Here is a 21745-nt window from a genome sequence, read left to right as displayed (position 1 = left end):
TAGTCTACATAGAATTAATATTATACCACTTAAAGTGAAATGTAGAAACCTTATCACTGATAGGTCTCTTTACTCTCCCCCTCTAATTTCTTTTTTAAATTTTGTACACTAATGGTTCTTCTTTGAGATATAATATATATGCATTAAAATATACAAATCTCAAATATATTACTGAATGAATTTTGATACTCTCTCCTCTTTATGTTGTAGTCATATATACTACATCAACATACGTTGAAAACTCTACAAATGTTATAAATCTTGTTTTCAAGTCATGTATGCCTTTTTTTTTTTAACACTCATGTATATCTTAAAGATCAAATATTTGCAATGTGTTACTCTTTCTTCATTACCAAAGTTCCAATTTTCCTTCTGCTATCACTTCCCTTCTATCAAAACAACCCTTTTAGCCTGCTGGCAAGATTGTTAGTTTTGCATCATTTGAAAATGTTTTTATTTTGCTCCCCTTCTTGATGTGTATTTTCATTGGATATAGAATTTTGGATTGACAGGGTTTTTTTTCCCCAGCACTTTAAATATGTTGTTTCTCTGCCTTCTGGCTTTCACTATTTCTGAAAAGAAACCCATAATCTTTTGCATTGATCTTTATAGGATGCATAGTTTTTCACAGACTGTTTTCAAAATTTTAAAATTTGTTTTGTTTTCAGCAGTTCAATTATGATGTGTCTAGGCATGAATTTGAGATTATGCTGTTTTGGGTTCACTGAGCTTTCTGAACCTGTAAATTGAGACCTTTTGCCAAATTTGGTAAGTTTCCAGTAATTATTTCTTCAAATATTCTCTCTGCTATTATTACAAAGAATGTGGTAGCATTTCCAACTACATGTAAGGTCTTATCAGTTTCTGTGATTCTGTTCCCTAATAAGGATGTCATGAGTTGTCTGGTTCCAAACTATCACATCTTCCTTGTGCATTGTTCCTTTTTATTTTTTAAAGATTTTATTTATTTATTTGACAGAGACACAGTGAGAGAGGGAACACAAGCAGGGGGAGCGGGAGAAGGAGAAGCAGGCTTCCAGCTGATTAGGGAGCCCAATGCGGGGCTTGATCCCAGGACCCTGGGATCATGACCTGAGCCGAAGGCAGACGCTTAACGACTGAGCCACCCAGGCGCCCCCATTGTTCCTTTTTATAAAAAATAAAACAAAACATAGTGATCCTATGACCCTAATAATGCTTTTCCGTGTCAACATCTATTTTGTTGAAATAATATAGCTCTGTTGTCTTTCTTCAGATTCATGTCTGTCTTATATATCCTTTGTCATTCCTTTACCCTCAACTTTCCCATTTTATTTTATTTTAAAGATTTTATTTATTTATTTGACAGAGAGAGAGATAGCGAGAGCAGGAACACAAGCAGGGGGAGTGGGAGAGGGAGAAGCAGGCTTCCCGCCGAGCAGGGAGCCCGATGTGGGACTCGATCCCAGGACCCTGGGATCATGACCTGAGCCGAAGGCAGACGCTTAACGACTGAGCCACCCAGGCGCCCTCAACTTTCCCATTTTAGATGTGTTTCTTCTAAAGAACATATGTCTGGATTTGAAAGAAATCCAATGTTAGTATTTGTCTTACTTAGTTTGTTGAATATAGTTGTGCTTATTGAAATTGCTGACATATTTGGATAGGCTTTCAAATCTCAGTGCTTCCAGTTTCTGGCAGTATAAACTTGGCCACGTCCCTTCCTCTATAAAATGGGGATGGTCATTCTGCCCTCAGAGTGTTGTGAGATGATGTACATAAATTATTTGGCAGACTGAACAACACATGTAGATCCTTTTTTTTACACATGTAGATCCTTAATAAAGATTCCTTTTCCCCCTGACTTCCTCCCCCTTTAGACAAACATGGGAAAACACATATCTCATGACAAAATGGGTGCTGGAGATGCTCAGAGCACCAGGGGGTGGAGATTCAGCTCTTCAGTGCCAAAGACCAGGAAAGTGGGGGCAGAAAGAGGTGGAGATGGATACTACAAGCCTGTGGCCAGGCCCTGGGTTGGGTGTTACACAAGGCAGGTCATCTAATCCCTGCTTTACAGATGAGTAGGTCACTGAGGTTCAGGGAAGTCACTTATCCGAGGTCCCAAAAGCAGCCTGGGGAGGAGTGGGGCTCTGCAGACTGACTTTAGGCCTACATCTTTTTCCCTGCCTGCAGGCTTGTTGGAGGCCTGTGTGATCATTTCACTAGGAATGTGTATCTCTCATCTCTGAGCTTTTCCCTATGTCTGTCAACTTTTCTGAGTCTCTCAGCCCTGGTCTCACAATGAGTGGCTGTCTGCCTGTGTGTCTATATATCTGGGACTTTGTCAGAGATATTGACACAAGATCTCTGTTTCCCTGGGTCTCAACCTTCCTCTTCTGAACCTCACTCCTTGGTCTGTGTGACTCTGTTTACTTGTGACACAGAGGGAATGAGTTCAAGACACAGGGAGAAACACAGAGATGGTGACAATGAACAGTACAAAACAGTATGGTAGGTCAGATGGTTAACATGTGATGGGATCATCAGAGAAAAAGAGGAAGACTGACACCCTGATAGTTAAAAACAGAGGCTGTGACATCCAGTTACAGACATGGACCCTGAAAGAGGGCCAGGGATACAGAACTGTGAGAGAAGGTCAGAGAGAGCACTGACAGCATGCTGGCAACCACTGAGTCCAGGGGGATTCTGGGGTGATAGAAAGGGCAGACTCAATATGGTGACATTTTATTGAGGCCACTGTATGCCAGGCTTGTCTGAGTACTGGGGCTCTGGGAAAATCAGATTGTTCTTGCCCTGCTGGGTGTTGGGGAGACAGCAATATAGACCTACATCAGGTTGCAGGGTGGAGCATGGTGACTGCCTCCAGGAAGGCACCAGTCACAGTATATTCATTCAACAGACACTGGTCAGAGCCTATTGCATCCTGTGCTATGGATATTTAGAATAAGACACGGCCCCTGCTCTTGGAAGCTCACAGTGTCTTTGGGAAACAGACTGCAAGCTCTGCAAGTAGTAAATACAACATGGTAGGAAGTTAAAGAGAAGTTAAGGAGGTGCTCTGGAAGCAGAGAAGGCAAGCTGAAATCTGCTCAAGGAAGTAGGGGAGGCGGGCGCCTGGGTGGCTAAGATGGTTAAGCGTCTGTCTTCGGCTCAGGTCATGATCCCAGGGTCCTGGGATCGAGCCCCACATCAGGCTCCTGGCTCAACGGGGAGCCTGCTTCTCCCTCTCCCTCTGCCTTTCTCCCTGCTCATGCTCTCTCTCTCCCTCTCTGTATCTCTGTGTCTCAAGTGAATAAATAAAATCTTAAAAAAAAAAAAAAAGAAAAAGAAAATATTAAAAAAAAGAAAGGAAGTAGGGGAGGCTTTGTTAGGGAGGGATATGTGAAACACGTGGGAGGAAAGAGGAGAGGAGGTTTCCAGGCACAGGTACAGAGGCACACAGGTGGGAAAAATATGGCTTCTTCAGGAACCACAAGTAGTTCCACATGGCTGGTGTGTGGAAGGTGGGGCTACTACAGTAGGAGATGAGGCTGGGGCCAGGTCACAAATGATCATGAATGGCAGGTGAAGGAGTTTGACATATATCCCACAGGGCAGTACTTTGAAACCATTTTTCACATCACTGCACCCACAGAAAAAATGACAATATTCACACGCACATACAAGGGTACCTGGAGAGGTTATTTGGGGCCAAGACTTATGTCTTGGCATAGTTGTAACCCATTCAGGAAGCTTTGCCGCAGAAGGTGATACACTGGAGAGCTTTCCACTATGGGGTGACACAATCAGGTTTGGATTGCAGGAAGAGCCCTCTGGAGGCTGGTGTGGAGAATGAAACAGTGGGGGAGGTCAGGGAGAGAATGAAGGCAGGGGACCCCAGCTAGAATCCAGATGAGAGGTGATGAGGGCTCAAAGACGGTGAGAATGGTAAAGACAGATTAGAGGTGAGTTTTTGATAAAACCAACAGGGCTGATGGCTGGTGCGATGTAGGAGAAGGCAAGGAGAAACAGATGCTGGGCAAGCATCATGCCACACCCTTGATTCAGGAGAATGTGAGAGAGACTGAGGGCCTGGAGAAGGCCTCATAGAAGAGGCAGCCTCACAGGTTGGCCTTGGAGTTAGACAAGAATAGATGGAGCGAGAGTAGGTGTGAAGGCATGGAGGTGGGCATGGGCTGGCATCCCTCCTGGGCGAAGCGGGAGAGGAAAAGACAAGGAGAGCAGCTACAGGGGAACATGAAGCTGAAGCGTTTTCATCCAGAGCATCTTGGGACCATTGACTCCCAACAGAAACTTCACCCCAATTGACCTGCCTCTGAAGACCAATCCAAGTCCTCAGCTCAGCTGTCCTTTCTCTGAGATGGGCCTGAGTGGGGTATGGAGGGAAGCAGGATTCTTCTGGAAGCTTCTCCAGCTAGCCTGAATAGCTTTGTGTTCATCAGGCACCTCCATCTGGGTCTCTAAATGCAGAGTTGTTCCCAGACAGCCCCAGAGTCTGTCCTGAAGCACCTTATCACTTTAGGGTACTATCAATCACCTACCCTGATCTTTGTTCTTTTGGAACTTAGAGTTTCTCTTAGATGTTGAGCCTCTGAGGGGAAGTTGTTCTGTGTCCCAAGGGCTTTCTTTGGTTACTGCAGTACTGTAATGTGGATCCTCAGGTGAACCATGAGGGCTGAGCTGCGGCTAAAGGCCTTCCCACAGTCACTGCACTTGTATGGCTTCTCTCCTGTGTGGATCCTCTGGTGCTCAATGAGGGAGGAGCTCTGTGCAAAGGCCTTCGGACAAATCTTACATTGATATGGCTTCTCTCCGGAGTGGATTCTCAGGTGGCGGATTAGAGCTGAGCAGTCACTGAAGGCTCTCCCACAAGCATCACACTTGTAGGGCTTCTCCCCAGTGTGGATGCGCTGGTGCTGAGTCAGGTGGGTGCTCTGGCTGAAGGCCTTCCCACACTCATCACACTCATAGGGCCTCTCCCCTGTGTGCACCCGCTGGTGTTGAGTGAGATGGGTACTGCGGCTGAATGTTTTGCCACATTCCCCGCACTTGTAGGGTTTTTCTCCAGTGTGGATCCTCTGGTGCTGAGTTAGGTGGGTGACCCGGCTGAAGGCCTTCCCACACTCTTTACACTCATGGGGCTTTGCCCCCGTATGGATGACTTGATGCTGGGCCAAGTGAGTGCTCCGGCTGAAGGCTTTCCCACACTCACTACAGGTGTAGGGTGTCTTCCGAGAATGGCTCTTCTGGTGTGTCTCGAGGGCTGAGGGGCTCTGGAATGTTTTCCCACATTCACTACACTTGGAAGACTTCCTCCCTGAGTAAATGCATGGAGGCTCTGTCCTATCAGCATCCACTGGATCAAATTTCTCTTCTGGTGTCTTCTCTTGTGAGGTGAAATTTGGCCACACATTGGGACTATTCCCCAAGACACCAAATTCACAGCTGGGCTGGTCGGTGGGAACATCCTTGTGAGGCTCTGAAGTTTTCCTGAAATCCATCTCTTGGGGGACAGACTTTGTCCAGGCTTCCTCCGAGAGTCCTGCCTGCCTCTCTGAGCTGCCCTCAGGTTCACAAGCACCACCAAAAGTGGGTCCCTGGGAAATACCTCTCATGAGGGTTTCAGTAGCCCTGTCTAATGGCTCTGACTCTTTCAAATCACTCTGCTTGCAGCTTGCCTCTGACAGCTTGGCTCCCGGGTCCCATCCTGAAATAATCCAAACCACAGCATCACCACTCTTTTCACACAGGGCTCCCCCACTTGGCCTGGGTCCTGGTCTCATTCTGTAAGGGGAGACATAGCCACTCCTGACATTTGGCCCCATTTCCAAAGGAAAGTTTCTCGTTTGGTGTCCTGGATGACAAAAGGGCATAGGGCTGTCCTCCCACACCATTGAAAACTGGATCACAGGTTTCAATCCTCCCCCTCCCCAAACTCTCCATTCTTCAAGGCTGCTGATTTTGGCTCAAGTGTCAGAAGGAAGACCCCGAGGTTGAACTGAACTGAAACACTGAGAGTGAGAGCAAGTAAGCACGCACAGGGGTTTGTCCTTGCCAAGTGTCTGCGTACTCACTCCCCCTGGGCAGGCTCCAGCTCTCGGTGCCTTCCCCCTGGACCTAGACAGCCTACTGAGCATTTTCTGCAGGTGCTCAGTAAATACTGGCTGAATGAGGGAATCAATTCTAGTTGCTGACAACTGTGCAATTTTCTACAGTAGACTCTACCTTGAGCCCTAAGTAGACAACTGCTGCTGAGGGTGAGTGGGTGACACGCCTACCTGGCCTCCCTAAGACCCCGGGAGGCCTGAGGCCCACTCTTTCTAAATGGCTGTGAAGGCAGAGTGTGGTTAAAAGGTAGCTAGAGACTGGGTTGTGTCTGACGTAGCAGTGTGCCTGAACTGACCTTTGAACTGAACTGACCCTTGATGGGTGCACAGGGCACCTGGGGACACTTAAGAGCATCCTGTACTGGACAGATTCCAGGAAGAGATGGGGACAGGCAAACAGCTGCTGCTTGAGTCCACAGTGGGGCCCCAGCTCTGCCACTAGCCAGCTCCAGGGCCTTGGGCAATCTAGCCTTTGTCTGCACCTGCTTCCCCACCTGTATGAGAGGGACACTATACTGCTCGTCTGCCAGGGCTGCTGGCCATTCTGAGGCTCTTGTTACGTGCTAGTCTCCAAGTACAGTTGGTCATTTCCATGTCTCATTTCAGCTTCAATCCGCTCTCACAAGGACATACTGCAACTACTGCACCTCACACAAGGAAACTGAGGCCCAGCTGAAGGAAGGTCTTGAGTAACTAACTGGTACAAGATCACACAGTTAGTTAGTGGCCAAGTTGAGATTTCAGCTGTAGATTTCAGCTTTCCTCCTCTAAGCCCACAGATGTCCTCCTAACTCCCCAGCTTCCCCAGCCACATGCTTGGTCCCACATCCCCCTTTCTTCCTCTGTTCTAGAAACATCGCACAACCTGCTTTTCCTAGAATGCAATGGTCCATATCATACCACTGGGCCTTCACCCCCACCATTCCCTCTGCCTGGACTGCTAGCTCCTTCTCCTTGTCTCAGTGCCATATTGCCTTTTCTCTGAAAACCTCGACCTTGCAGGAGGATGGGGCCACTGCCCCCTCTCCCTGTCCCCATGACCTCTGCCTGGGCATAGTTGATGAGGCCAAGGGAAGGCACATGACCAACCTCTCCAGAAAGGTCTGTTTCTCAAGGAGCTAAAAAATCATCCTAACAGCCACAGTTTCCACTGTGTTTAATCTGTGCCAGGCACTGACATTGAGGAAGGCATATGACTGCAATTCCTATTTTATTGACAGGGAAACAGAGGCACAAGAAAGTCACAGGAGGAAGAGGAGCAGTGGTTGGATCTACCAAGCCTTAATCATATTTCTGTTCCGCCTACCCACAGCATGTCTCCTCCCTGGTCCTGGCATACACACACTATCTGCCACTATCAAGCCAGGCCGGGCCAGGCCGGGCCCTTCCGGGAGGAGCCTTCACTCCCTGCTCTCGACTCTCCTAGGGCTGCATCCTCCCTGCATCCTATAGGACCTTCCTGGGCTGGGACATTTTTGTGGATCCCCCAGAGCCACAGTGCTGACTCTGGCTAAGGGCAGGTCTGACTCACCCAGATCCTATAGGGCCAGCAGACAGAGGATTCAGAGGGGACACATGGAGACACCTGGCATTTCTGTCACCCCCACCCCCACAGGCTTCCAGCCCACAGCAGCCTGGTTTTCCTTGCTCATGTTAGTCCCTGGGATCTGGTCAGCCATAAGACAAGCACAAGACCCCAACCAGTTCAGTGGGCCTCAGCCCAGGAACCTTTTACTGTTCTCCCCCGGGGTTTCTACACTGATAAGACATAAGCCTGGGTTGCTGAGCCAATTTTGTCTCTAATGAGGATAGAAGCTCCTTAAGAGTAAAGCTAGGTGCGCCTGGGTGGCTCAGTTGGTTAAGTGTCTGCCTTCGGCTTGGGTCATGATCTCAGGGCCCTAGGATTGAGCCCCCCATCAGGCTACCTGCTCAGTGGTGAGTCTGCTTCTCCCTCTTCCCCTCCCCCTCCCCCCCCCACCCGCTTCTGTGCACTCTCTCTGAAAAAAAAAAAAAAAAAAAGAGCAAAGCTAATGTAGGAAAACCCAACTGAGAACTGAGAAACAGAATGAGAAAAAAAGAGTCCTGATACCATCAACTAAGCTCCTGATATAGCCACAAAGCCTCCCTACTTTGCTTCAGTCAGTTTGACCTGGGTTTTTGGTCATTAGCAATCAAAACATATCTGCTTTGTACATTGTGTGAAAGTTTGGGTACAAAGGTGACAAGTACATGTGTGAGCGACCCCAAGCCCAAACCCTGCACGCCCACATTCCAGTCCAGGCTCTGCCCACAGTGTGCTGTGAACAGTTACCAGTTGCTCCCCCTCACCTCTCTTGTCGAGTGCCCGAGTCAGACCTTCCACCAGCATGGCAGCCTCCTCACCACTCTTGGGGAACTGGGCACCCACCCAGGACTGGATCTTGGGGGGCAGTACACCCAGGAACTGCTCCAGCACCAGCAGCTCCAGCATCTGCTCCTTGGAGTGCGCCTCGGGCCGCAGCCACTGGCGGCACAGCTCCCGGAGCCGGGCCAGGGCCTCATGTGGGTTGGAAGCCTCCTCATAGCAGAAGCGCCGGAAACGAAGACGTGCAGCCTCAGGGTGGGCAGTGTGGCCAGAGCTAGATTCCTGGATCTCAGAGAGGCTGGCCTCCTCATCCTCCACCTTCACGCGTAGAAAGCCATCCCGTTCCCAGGGCACTGGGCTCAGAGGGCTCTTGGGGATGGCCATCAAGGAGCAGTACAAAAGTGAGGCACAGGATGGCTGGAGTGTTGGAACTGGGTCTGCAGGAATGCCAGAACTTTGTCATCATGTGGAACTTGGGACTCTGCTCATACCTGTAGAGCAGGGCAGATGCAGACTTGGGGCCTGTGAGATGTAACTCATTCTCACAGGACACAGATGCTCAAAATAATCAGGTGCTAAGCACCATTATAAACGTTTGCATACAGTAACTCATTTAAAACTCACAAAAACTCAGGAGGTAGGAACTTCCTTTCCATTTTACGGATATGAAAACAGATACAGAGGAGGAGAAGATTTGCGCAAAGTTTCCCAGATACTGAAGGGATGGGGAGTTGCTGAGCTACAAACCAAGGCAGCCTCAGCCCATGGCCAGTCTGCTTACAGTGTTCCCCCCACACAGAACCAGGTCTCCCTCCTATCTCACACACACTCCCCAGGTAGCTACATGGTCATTCCCTCACTTTATTTGCTAATTATTTTGTAGCTTCTGAGATGGATACTTATATAATTGACGTTCAGCCTTTCTTTCTTTCCTCTTTTCTAATACATGTACTTAAGGCTATAAATTTCCTTCTAAACACAGCTTTAGCTGCACACCCACAAGTTTGATGCTGCATCTTCATTATCATTTAATGAGTTCAAAATATTTTCTAAATTCTGTTGTGATTTCTTCCTGATCCATGGGTTTTTTAGAAATCTGCTCTTTCATTTCCAAATAACTGGGGTTTTCTAGTTGTCTTTTTATTATTGATTTCCAGATTAAGACTGTTGTGCTCAGAAAATGTGCTTTAGTCAATTTTAATCCTTTCAAATTTGCTGAGACTTGGTTTGTGACCCAGGGTACAGTTAATTTTGGTCAGTATTCTGCATAAACTTAAAAATAATGCAAAAAATTAAAAACAGAAGTACCATATAATCCAGCAATTCCATTTCTGGGCATTTATTTGAAGAAAATAAAAACACTAACACTAGGGGCGCCTGGGTGGCTCAGTCATTAAGCATCTGCCTTTGGCTCAGGTCATGATCCCAGGGTCCTGGGATCAAGCCCCGTATCGGGCTCCCTGCTCAGTGGGAAGCCTGCTTCTCCCTCTCCCACTCCCCCTGCTTGTGTTCCCTCTCTCACTGTGTCTCTCTCTGTCTAATAAATAAATAAATCTTTAAAAACAACAACAACAACAAAAAATGCTAACACTAAAGTGAAAAGATATATTCATCCCTATATTCATTGCAGCATTATTTATAATAGCCAAGATATGGAAGCAACCTGTCTGTCAATAGATGAATGGATAAAGAAAATGCGGCACATATATATATAGGAATATTACTCAGCCATAAAAAAGAATAAAATCTTGGGGCGCCTGGGTGGCACAGTCGTTAAGCATCTGCCTTTGGCTCAGGTCATGATCCCAGGACCCTGGGATCGAGTCCCGCATTGGGCTCTCTGCTCGTCGGGAAGCCTGCTTCTCCCTCTCCCACTCCCCCTGCTTGTGTTCCCTCTGTCACTGTGTCCCTCTCTGTCAAATAAATAAAATCTTTAAAAAAAATAAATAAATAAAAAGAAGCTACACTTGATTAAAAAAAAAAAAAAAAGAATAAAATCTTGCCATTTATGACAACATGGATGGACCCTGAGGGTATTATGCTAAGTGAAATAAGTCAGACAGAGAAAGACAGATACCATTTCATTTCACTTAAATGTGGAATCTAAAAAACAAATGGACATACAAAACAAAACTAGATTCATGGATACAGAGAACAGACTGACGGCTGCCAGAGGAGAAGGGGGTTTGGGACTGGGTGAAAGGGATTAAGAGGTACAAACTTCCAGTTATAAAATAAATAGGTTATGGGGATGTAATGTATAACACACAGAATATAGATAAAGATATTGTATTAACTTCGTATGGTAAGAAATGGTAACTAGACTTATTGTGATCATTTTGTACTGTATATAACTGTTGAATCACTATGTTGTACAGCTGAAACCAATATAATATTGTATGTTAACTATACTTCAGGGGCGCCTGGGTGGCTCAGTTGGTTAGGCGACTGCCTTCAGCTCAGGTCATGATCCTGGAGTCCCGGGATTGAGTCCCTCATCGCGCTCCCTGCTCAGCAGGGAGTCTGCTTCTCCCTCTGACCGTCCTTCCTCTCATGCTCTAGGTCTCTCATTCTCTCTCTCTCAGATAAATAAATAAAATCTTTAAAAAAAAACCCAAAAAACTATACTTCAATTAAAAAAAATGCAAAGCCTTCCTGGATAAATGATGAAAGATAAAGTAGATAAACAACTTCATCAAAATTAAAAACTTTCATGATTTGAAGGATACCATCAAGAAAGCAAAAAGGCAACCTACAACATGGCAGGAAATATTTGCAAATTATATACCTGATAAGGAACCCGTATCTAAAGAACTCCATAATAAAAAGACAAATAATCTAGTTAAAGAATGGGCAAAGGTTTTGACTAAACATTTCTTCAAAGAAGATATACAAATAGCCAATAGGCGACATGAAAAGATGCTCAACATCATGGTTACCAGAGAAATGCAAATCAAACCCCCAATGATATACCACTTTACACCTGCTAAGGAGGTTAAAATAAAAAAGAGATAACAAATGTTGGTTGGCACTTGAGCCATGGCCCTGGGCACAGGGAGAAGCAAACATTAGTAAAATAAGACCCCAATCCTGAAACCTTTCAGTGGCAGCTGGCAACTTCTGGCAAAACTGTGTTCTAGCCCTAACTCCACCATGAAGCTCACTTGGACCTCTTGTCACCTTGTCCTTGCCATTATCCCCAATCCCCATCTTTTCAGCCTTGTCCCTGTTATTCTCGTGTTCTAAAATCTCTCTCTGCACCTAATTTCTCCTAGTCCTCCAAACTGCACGTTACCTGCCATTTTCTCCAAGAGCTGTCCAAGCACTTGGGAGCAAGCTAAGTACCCTTCTGAGTGCCCCGCGTCTCTCTTTTCCCAGCTCTGGCTATAACCACACGTTGCCTCAGAGAGATTGGGCATGCTGGAGCGACAGTGCCCAGGGCACGGCCTATGTCAGGTGCATAGTAACAGGTGCTGAGCAAATGGAGGGACCAGGAAAGGCTGAGCACGGTCATCCACGGATGTGGGGAATCACTGCACAGGGAAGGGGCAGCAGGAACGGCAGGGATGACAGTAAGTGCAGCAAGATTCCCAGCTCTCTTTTATAGCCCTGGAGCTCCCGTTCTGGAAAACCCCTGATGACAGTCTCTGAGACACACGTACACGGACCTGCCTTAGCCCACCCCGCTGTGGCTGACCTCACATCAGGTCAAGGCCCCCAGTCCACGAGTGTTTAACCAACTGAAGAGAGTGGTCCTTCCGTGTGGCCGTCCTAGTAACTGGCACCTACCTCAGGGCTGCTGTGAGGTTACCCCAGGCGATCCGTGACAAACGTCCAGCACAGCGCGAACACGTGGTGAACAACCAGTCCGCGGACTCCACAGCGTCCCGCGGGACTCAAGCACACAGAAGGTGCTGGGGGACAGAGCCACAAGCCCAGACGGGTGGCCGCTGTCAAACAACGCCGGCTGCAGACGGGGCAAAGCACAGTCTCCATCACATGCTCGGTCAGCTCTGCAAACCACCCACGTTTCAGCAGGCCTGACAAAGTCTTAGTCACGTAGTCAAACGCACACGCCCGCTCTCAGGCACAGTGTCGGCCGTACCCCAGAACACACCCAGGCACACAGAATTTCTCAGCGTCCCCCACAGTGCAGTCATCACAGGCCCTCCCAGCGACGCCGTCACCCCGCCGAACTCCGACAGTCGTTCATAGTCTCCGAGCCGCCGTCTCAGCCGGTCAGTCAGTCAGACGGCAGAGGCTCGCGGTCACACCTCCAGCCACACGACCGGCCACACCCCAACCCTCTCATTCATAACATCGCACAACACCCCTCGGAAGCTCAAGCCACCGTCTTCGTCGGCCACACACCACAACAGGCTGTCGGCGAGAAGCGCACACCCGCTCAGGCTGCATCCCAGTCAGCCGGTCCCACACTCGATCAGGGAGTTCTACACCCGGCTGGGGCGTCCGTCAGTCGGCCCGCCAGTCGCGCCGCTCGTGGTCAGCGCCTCAGTCCCCGTCCGAGGGTCGGTCCCGCACGCCTTGCACAGGCCGCCGCAGGCGCCGGCGGCTTCGGGGCCTGGAGCGCTCCTCTCCGGCCGCGAGCCCAGCGGACCGCGCCCAGACCCACCTGACCCGCGCGGCGCCGGCCACTTCCGGGAGCTCGCTCGGAGGCGCCCGCTCGCCGGGACCACGACTCCCAGAATGCGCCGCGCGGTCCAGCAGGCGCGCCCGCTCGCCGGGACCACAATTCCCAGAATGCGCCTTGCTGTCCAACGGGCGCGCGCGCGCTCGCCAGCACCACAGCGCTCAGGAGGTCTCGCGTCCCGAGCTCCACGGCCCGCACGCGGCGCTCCCGTCCTCCTGGGTTATAATCCGCAGAAGGCCCGGGGTCCCCTCCTGCGCACCCTGGGGGCACGCCGGGAGTTGTAGTCTGGGCGGGCAGTGGGCAGAAGGCTGGCCCGTTGTGGGGTTGTGGAGGAGGTGAACGGAGAGGTGCGCCGGGGCTGTGCGGGCGGCGGAACCGTGCATGGTGCGTGGGGGCGTGCGTCGTGGGTAGTGTGTGTTGCTTTTTGAGACTGTATACAGGGGATGCCACCTGTTTGTCCTGTATGACTGTAGGTGCCCCGGAGGCTAGGCTGAGTGTGTCATTCTCTGTGACCACGTGTGTGGGTGGTCTTGTGTGCGTAACTGTGTGTGTGGCCTCTGTTAGTCGCCGTATGTGATAATCCTGCAGCACCGTGTGGCTGTCACATTGTGTGATGTCCGGTGGTGCCCAGGAAGGCCTGATACAGCAGGAAGGTCCCAGACTGGGTATGATTACCGTATGTTGCTGCAGTGACTGTGACTGTGATCTTGGATGTGATGGTGTGATAGTGTGGATGCCTGGATGTGAGAATATGTCCTCCGTGTGTGCATGTGGGTGTGTGAGAGTTTGAGCAGAAGACTCCAGCTGGGGGCCCAGGACAGGGAGGGTGGTGGCCCAGCCTGTGTGCGGGTGAGGCTTTGAGGTTGGCCTCGCCCATGCTTATTGACCCCAGCCTGTGATCATGTCTCCTGCAGCTCATCAGACCTTTGCCTGCAGCCAGCCTTCCACAGATGCGTCCTGAGCAGTAAGGGCCAGTGCCATTCCAGATGGGACACTGCAGTGAAGACGACAGGCACCGCCTGCCTCTGTGGAGCTGATGTTATTGGGAAGGCAGGCAGTAATCAAAGAAACAAAAACTTGTTTCTTTCTTTCTTTTTTTTTTAAGATTTTATTTGACAGAGAGAGACAGCGAGAGAGGGAACAAAAGCAGGGGGAGTGGGAGAGGGAGAAGCAGGCCTCCCACAGAGTAGGGCTCGATCCCAGGACCCGGGGATCACGACCCGAGCCGAAGGCAGACGCTTAACGACTGAGCCACCCAGGCGCCCCAAAAACTTGTTTCTGAGGAGTTGGCATCTCAACTGATCCTGAATAGAGGGAAGGGACAGAGAGAATGTTTCAGTAGATGGAATGCAAATCCCAAGACCCCGAGGTGGGTACAGGCAAGGAGGCCCAGCTGGAGTGGATCGAGGGAAGGAGACAGCAAAGGATAGGGACAGAATGGGGAGGCCCATGGGCGCAGATGGTGCAGGGCTCATGGACCATGTGTGGACTTTGATGTCTACCCTGAGAGAGGTGGGCGCCATGGGAAGCCTTTGGGCAGAGGACTGTGCTGTGACTTAGCTCTTTGTAGGATTCCTGTGGCTGTTACAGGGGAAGACTGTTGGGGTGAGGGTAGAGGCAGGGAGACGTAGGAGGTGAATGCTGCTGGAATCCCGGGGAGCAGGGTAGGTCAGATCAGGATGGTGGAGGCAGAGGTGTTGATAAGTGGTCAGATACAGGTCTGTTCTGAAGATGGAGCAGACAGGGTTGATGGGTTGAAGTGCAGCATCCAAGGGGAGAGCAAGGCTGGCTCAGGAGCCTGAGAGTGTATTCGTTTGCTACAGCTGCCATAACTAAATACCACAGACTGAGGGGCTTAAACAATAGACGTTTATTTTCTCACAGTTCTGGAAGCTGGAAGTTCAGGATCAAAGTGTTGGCAGGGTTGGTTTCTCCTGAGGCTTCTCTCCTTGGTTTGTAGATGGCCACGTTCTTGCTCTGTCCTCTCATGGCCTTTCCTTATTAGCATACCCCTGGTATCTCTCCCTCCCAGTCACTGGATTAGGGCCCCATATGACTTCATTTAATATTAATTATCTCTTTAAAGGTCCTATCTCCAAATACAGTCACATTCTGGGACATACTGGGGGTTAGGTTAGGATGTTAACATGTGAATTTGGGCGGGACACAGTTCAGCCCATAATGGGATGAAGGCATTGTTATGAGTGTGGGGATACTTTCTGGGAGGCTTCTGAGGAGACGGGAGAGAGGGCAACAGCCAGAGGAGACCCAGGTGCCAGGGAGTAACGATCCTGGATTGACAGTAGGTGTGGGGTGACCTGGAAAGTCGATGGAAGCTTTCCTCAGGGCCTTCCTCTCTGTCCAGATTGGGAGTCTGTGCTGTTAGAGCTGAGAGGAGTCCTGCCCTTTCTATGACCTGAGGCCAGGGCATCCTTGGTGCTTAGCACAGGTCAGAGTCCCAAGAAGAGTTGAATGAATGAATGAATGAATGGCAGACTGACAATGTTCCCTTGCTTGAAGCTGCTTAACTGGATTCCCACTTACTTTCAATACCCACCATGGCCCTTCCACTCCATACCCCAGACTTTCAGACACCTTTTATGCTTATTCTCTGATTATTGGACCAGTGCTCTAGGCCTCTGGGTTTTCCTGAATAGACTCTCTCTTTTCCTCTCTGCCTCTGTCTCTTTTTCATCCTCTCCCCAGAATTCAAACCCCATCTTTTTCAGAGAGTATTCATTTTTTTTTTTTAAAGATTTTATTTATTTATTTGACAGAGACACAGTGAGAGAGGGAACACAAGCAGGGGGAGTGGGAGAGGGAGAAGCAGGCTTCCTGCCGAGCAGGAAGCCCGATGCGGGGCTCGATCCCAGGACCCTGGGATCATGACCTGAGCCAAAGGCAGACGCTTAACCGACTGAGCCACCCAGGTGCCCCCAGAGAGTATTCATTTTAATTTGGCAGTTATATCAGTCAGTTATTGCTCTGTAATGAATAGTTAGTTACAACAGTTCAGTGACTGACAGCAGTAAGCACTTACTTCTCTCCTGAGTCTAAGAATTGGCTAATCTGGTCTGGGCTTGGCTCCAGGCTGTAGGTTAGGTCCATTTCTGCTGCACTTGTCTTGTAGGGCTCATAGGGCAAATTTGCCTCATGGTGATGGCAGAGATGCCTGCAGGCTTGAGGCCTAGGCTCAGAACTAACATACTAGCAGTTCCACTCAGACTCTATTGACCAAGACAAGTCACATGGCCACACCCAAAGTCAAGGAAGAGGTATCCATGCTGCCTTTCGTGGAAGGAATGACATATATGGCCAAGGGTATGTACACAAGGAGGAGTGAAAAATTGCTCTAGAAATTCCATCCACTTCATCAATCCTTTTGATTTTTTTTCTGTTTAGAAAGTCAACAAAGTTAACATTTATGATCTTGGTTTCTTTCAGATCAAGGAAGGTGACCACAGAGCATATTCAAAGACCTGCTGCAGTTCCTCATGGGGGTAATAATGGAGGTCATCAGAAAAGAGATTTCATGGGGTTCTGCCTTCAAAGACATTGACACTCCTGAGGCCTACTCAGGGAACCAGAACAGAGATCCTACTGAGGATCCTTTTTCAGGCAAGAAGATTTTAAGCAAAGGTCATTCCCCAACATGGAAACTCCTAGTGTGGGGGGAGGTTATAGGCAGTAAAGTTGTGAGGAGTGTCAGGATACCTTCCAGCCCTATAAAACAAGAGAGTATTGCTGTGGAAAGGAAACCACACATGTTAGTTGCACATGGAGGAAGCTTTGAGCAGGTTCCAGAGCCAGCTGTGTTGTAGGCAGCCTGTGTGGACAGGAAACCCTGCAGGTGCGCCTTGTGTGGGAAGAGTTCCAAGCAGCACTTGGCCCTCTCTGTGCATGAGAGGACTCACACTGGGGAAAAGCCCTATCCATATAGCACCTGTGGGAAAGTCTTTCGGTGCCAGTCTAACCTTATTGATCACCAGAGGATCCATACTGAAGCCAAACCCTATGAATGCCGTGAGTGTAGAGAAGTCTTCCTTTTCTGGTATAGTATACTAAAAAGTACACCAGAGGCCCCACACCGGGGGGAAGTGGTACAAAGGCAGGTAGTGTGGCAAAGCCTTCCCAGACCTGCAGAAGCACAACATTCACACAGGGGAGAAGCCCTACCAGTGTGGGGATCCCGGGAAAGCCTGCAGCTGGAGCTCACCCTGATCCACCATCAGAGGACACACGGCGGCGAGAAGCCGTATGAGCGCATTGAGTGTGGCAAGGCCTTTGGGCAGAGTTCCACGCTCACTGAGCATCACAAAATCCACACAGATGAGAAGCCCTGAGAGTACCTGGACTGCGGCAAAGCCTTCAAGGGCACTGCAGACTTTAGCCAGCACCAGTGGATCCACACGGGGGGAGGCCCTACACGTGCAGTGAGTGTGACAAGGCCTTCTGCTACAGTTCATACCTACTCCCGCACCGGAAGCTCCACACCAGGGAATAGCCCTGGTGGCCACGCTCTCTCCACGCCCCACGTTACCTCCCATCGTCCTGAAGGCCTGAGGCATCTCATCGCCCTCATCTTACACCTCATAGACTCCCATTGCTTCTCTCCCTGTTGCCAGAGTTTGCCCCTTTACCTGGTCGTCTTTCCATACTCCTTCCCCTTTAAAAATTAACTCTTTTCTTTTTAAGCTATAGTTCACATACCTTAAGTTCACCCTTCTAAAGTGTACAGTTCACTTTTTATTATATTCACAAGGTTGTGCAAAGATCACCACCGTCCAATTCCAGAAGGTTTTCATCACTCCAAAAACAAACCCCATAACCATGAGCAGTCACTCCCTATTCCCCTTGCCCCCAGCCTCTGACAGCCATTAATCTGCCTTCTGCCTCCATGGATTTGCCTGCTCTTATATTTTGTGTAAATGGCCCCTTTGCATTTTCTGACCACTGGTAGACACACCACAGGGGTCCTAATCCAAGGAATCCTTTGCTTTTCCCCCTCAAGACCCATCTCACCTGTCAAGCACTGAACTGGGCTTTGGCCTGTGGGTGGCACTGGTTGCCCTCATCTCCTTGGGTCTTCTTGGCCTCTCCTTGTGGTTTTCTGCCTTTTGTTGTCAAAGGAACAACCCCAAGATGCTCACCCCCAATAATCCTAACAGACCACATCTTTATTGGGCCCCTTTTGTGCACCAGGCACTCTGGGCAGTGTCAGTTAGTCCCGTGTCCCAACTCTGCTGTGACCATCTCTTCTGCACCACCGAAGGCTTTATCTCTGGTGGCTCCTGTTTTCCAGCTCCCAGCCCTGCCTTCTCTGCCCAGCCCAGCTTCACATCACTGCCTCTCTGCCTCCAGGCAGAACTTGCCTTTCTATCCACCTACCAGTGAAGGGAGCCCCACATTTTTCCTGGTTTCTATTTTATCACTTCTATGAACCATCATCCCTGTTTTTCTCCCCACCCAGGTACAATTGGCTCTGCTCCACTGGTCTGGTTTGTGTCTAGAGAGGCTGTATTGGTTTCCTGTTGTTGCTCTAACAAATTACCACAAACATAGTGGCTTATAACAACAAAAATCTATTACCTTACATTTCTGGAGGTCAGAAGTCCAAAATGGGTCTCATGGGGCTAAAATTGCCCTGGTGGCAGGGCCAGTTCCTTCTAGAGGCTCCAGGTGAAAACCTATTTCCTTGCCTCTTCCACTTTCTTGTTTCATGTCTGCTTCACTGTCGTCTTATTTCCTTCTCTGACTCTGACCCTCTTTGCCTCTCTCTTTCACTTATAAGGATCTTGTGATGACATCGGATCCACCTGGTGACCCAGGATACCCTTCCCCATCTGCAAATTCTCTTCTGTCATGTATCGTATTCACAGGTTCTGGGGATTAGGGTGTGGGCAGCTTTAAGTGGGGAGAGGAGGCATTACTCTGTCTACCACAGATCCAAATTTCACTGGTTTGGGGTTTGGCTTGGGCATCCAGATTTTTATGCAGGCAATTCTCATGTGTAGGCAAGGCTGAGAACCACTGGCTAAGGAGCAGGGTGATACAATAGGAGTATAGCCTACAGAGAGGGACCTAGCTGATCTCAGCTCCCAGTTGTGCTTCTTACTCTCTCCTGCTCAGGCAGATGATTTTACATCTCTGGGTCTCTACTTTCTCCATAGCATGGAGATAATAAACCTGACTTTGTAACATGGAGAAGTGGAGATAAGAAACTCTCACCTCGGGGCACCTGGGTAGCTCAGTCGTTAAGCGTCTGCCTTTGGCTCGGGTCATCATCCCAGGGTCCTGGGATCCGGCCCCGCATCAGGCTCCCTGCTCCGCGGGGAGCCTGCTTCTCCCTCTCCCTCTGCTGCTCCCCTCAGGGGTAAGCGGTATCTAACAGGATTCTCGCTGAAGGCAGGCTGGGATGGTCAGACATCACCGGGGGGAGGGGGAGGATGAGGAACCCAAGTAGACACATTTGGAGGGTGGGAGATTCTTACTAAACTGACCTGGCTAGACTCTATAATGAAGGCCACAGGAGCTTGAAGTTTGAGGCCTCATCAAAAACTGCTCAGAAGAGCCTGACTCAAGTTTGGTCACAGACAGAGTGTTTTGTCAGTGTGTGAGCATGCGATGCTTCGTGAGGGTGTGTTCAAGGGCAGATGCACACCATCCAAGGGGTGAAGTGAGAGCCTTGAGGCCCCATGGACTCCCCCTGCCTCCTGCCCCAGGACGGTCTGGCTGGGCCTGGATGCCCAGCCTCTGCCTCCTGCAGCCGGTGCCCACAGCTCCCCTGCCCTCTGCACAGTGTCTGGACAGCTCTTTGCAGACAGACGTTTGGTAGGAGACACACGCATTTGAGCCATCAGTAGGAACGGGCAAAGAACCTGGAGACTGGCCTTGTGAGAAGAATGCATCGCCTCAGGGCCTTCTGTGGATATGACCCTACTCCTGTGTGGTCCTGTGCCAGCCTCTGCCCTGACCATCAGATGCCAGAAAGGCTCGGGGGTTCCCATCTGCAAGCCCGTGCCCCTACAAGTGCCGGCCCTCCCCCTGGCCAGCCAGGCTCCTGCAGGGCCGTTCGTGCTGGCTGTTGGCTGCACTCCTTCTCATCGCCCAACCGCAGCCAGTCGGGGACCATCACTGACCTGCCTCCGGCGGAAACCGCTTCCTGGTGGAACAGCACTCACCCTGGACGTACTCCTCTTCAAGTTAACGTGTTAAGTCCTTGCGGGGAGGGGGTCACCCTCCCCAGTTTACAGACAAGGAACATGAGGCAGAGAGTAAAGACCCAGAGCGCATCTGGGTAGTGCTGGACTTCAAACCCACGAGCTGGATTTAGCTGGTTCTTGGGCCCGACCACCCTGCAGGACGGAAGCACACTATGTGGAGGGCTGGCACTGTCACATGGCTCCCTCCTCATCTCTCCACCTGCTGCCAGACACGAGGCTGAGTGGGTGGCCCGTGGCAAGCCTGCCCCGTCTGTGCCGCGTGGTGCCTCAGAGACTCACCAGCTGCCCAGTTCTTCCTGCCTCGCAGCCTGGTCCCTGCGGCTCACGTGGGATGCTCTCCTGAAGGTGCAGCCCCTGAAGCAGTCTTGTCCCTACAAAACCAAGCTGTCTCTTCCTCTGGGAGAATCCTTATCATCCCAACCCACACTGCGTCCAGTTGGCTGATGCCTCTTCTCTCTTTGGTGCTGCTAGTAGCTGTGGCACTTGGCTGGGTGAGGGGGCATCACTGTCCCCAGCTGTGCTGGGTCATTGTGCAGCAAAGAGAACTCAGTAGACCTGGGGTGTCCAAACTGCACATTATAAAGAATGGATTGGCCCTTGGGACTGGCCCCTGACAGAACCTCTAAGCCCTTGGAATAGCGTGCCTGGTAAGAGGGTCTTTCCTTACTGGGGGCCCTAGGCTATGCCACATAGTCTGCATGATTTATGATGGGGACCTTGAGTCACACTCTATCAGCTCATCTCTGAGACAGCTGGAGGCTCAGGAACTAAGGTCAGTCATGCAGGCACTCTGCATCTATGGGGCCACCCCCCAGTAAATGCCACCAGGCTTGGGTCACCTTCCCTGGCTGCCAATACTCCACGTGTACTGTCACTCCTAGTGGGGAGTACTAAGGAGTCTGTATGCTACACTGAGGACAAATGGAAGCTTGTACCTGGATTCCAGTTTATCCACCTTCTACTTTGTGGTTGTAATTTGTATCCTTTTCACTGTAATAAACCCTCAGCCTGTTCTGAGTTCTAGGAGTCCTAATGAGTCACTGAGCCTGAAGGTGGTCTTGGGGACTCCCTTGCAGTCATTTTGTATTCAGTATCTCACTGGTTCACTCACTCATTCCCTCTCAATTTTGGCCCTGCCATGTGCCAGGGGATGGGTCTAGAGAGGCACAAGAGACAGGTGTATGCTAAAGGGGCTGTGGGTCCAGACTGGGCTCTGAACAAGGACATGGACAATGACAACACAATGTTCATACTGCCATGGGGGACAAGAGGGGAAGACAGGCTGCTTGTGATTCAGCCAGTGAGGAGGTGCCCTGGAGCTGATGCTGAGGACAGGAGACCAACAAGCTGGGCCTGGACAACACAGGGATGACTGGAAATGAACCTGGAAGGATGGGCTATGCTGGGTGAGTGCAGG

General features: G+C 50.1%; 1 protein-coding gene and 1 long non-coding RNA gene across 4 annotated transcripts; one reads left to right on the top strand and one right to left on the bottom strand.

Annotated features, from left to right (window-relative positions):
• Positions 1-927: 927 nt before the first annotated feature.
• Positions 928-13117, bottom strand: ZSCAN22 (zinc finger and SCAN domain containing 22). 3 transcript variants are annotated; one of them, XM_078062921.1, is made up of 4 exons: positions 12826-13117; positions 12244-12421; positions 8439-8945; positions 928-5710 (listed from the first exon to the last, which is right to left on the bottom strand). In XM_078062921.1, exons 3-4 carry the CDS (start codon positions 8836-8838, stop codon positions 4635-4637), a joined length of 1476 nt encoding a protein of 491 aa, XP_077919047.1. In that variant the 5' UTR covers positions 8839-8945; positions 12244-12421; positions 12826-13117; the 3' UTR covers positions 928-4634. The 3 variants fall into 3 exon arrangements, with proteins under 3 accessions (XP_077919047.1, XP_035934170.2, XP_077919048.1); XM_036078277.2 differs by having other exon boundaries at positions 8439-8891; XM_078062922.1 differs by having other exon boundaries at positions 12856-13117.
• Positions 13118-15998: 2881 nt separating this feature from the next.
• LOC118527978 (uncharacterized) lies at positions 15999-21356 on the top strand. Its single transcript, XR_004913398.2, has 2 exons — positions 15999-16426; positions 16550-21356. It is a non-coding gene; the product is annotated as an uncharacterized LOC118527978 (long non-coding RNA).
• The last annotated feature ends 389 nt before the right edge of the window (positions 21357-21745 follow it).

The sequence above is a fragment of the Halichoerus grypus genome, chromosome 15 (genome assembly GCF_964656455.1).
Source record: "Halichoerus grypus chromosome 15, mHalGry1.hap1.1, whole genome shotgun sequence".
Lineage (NCBI taxonomy): Eukaryota > Metazoa > Chordata > Mammalia > Carnivora > Phocidae > Halichoerus > Halichoerus grypus.
Note: the sequence above shows the minus strand (reverse complement) of the source record. Positions and strands in the feature narration are given on the sequence as shown.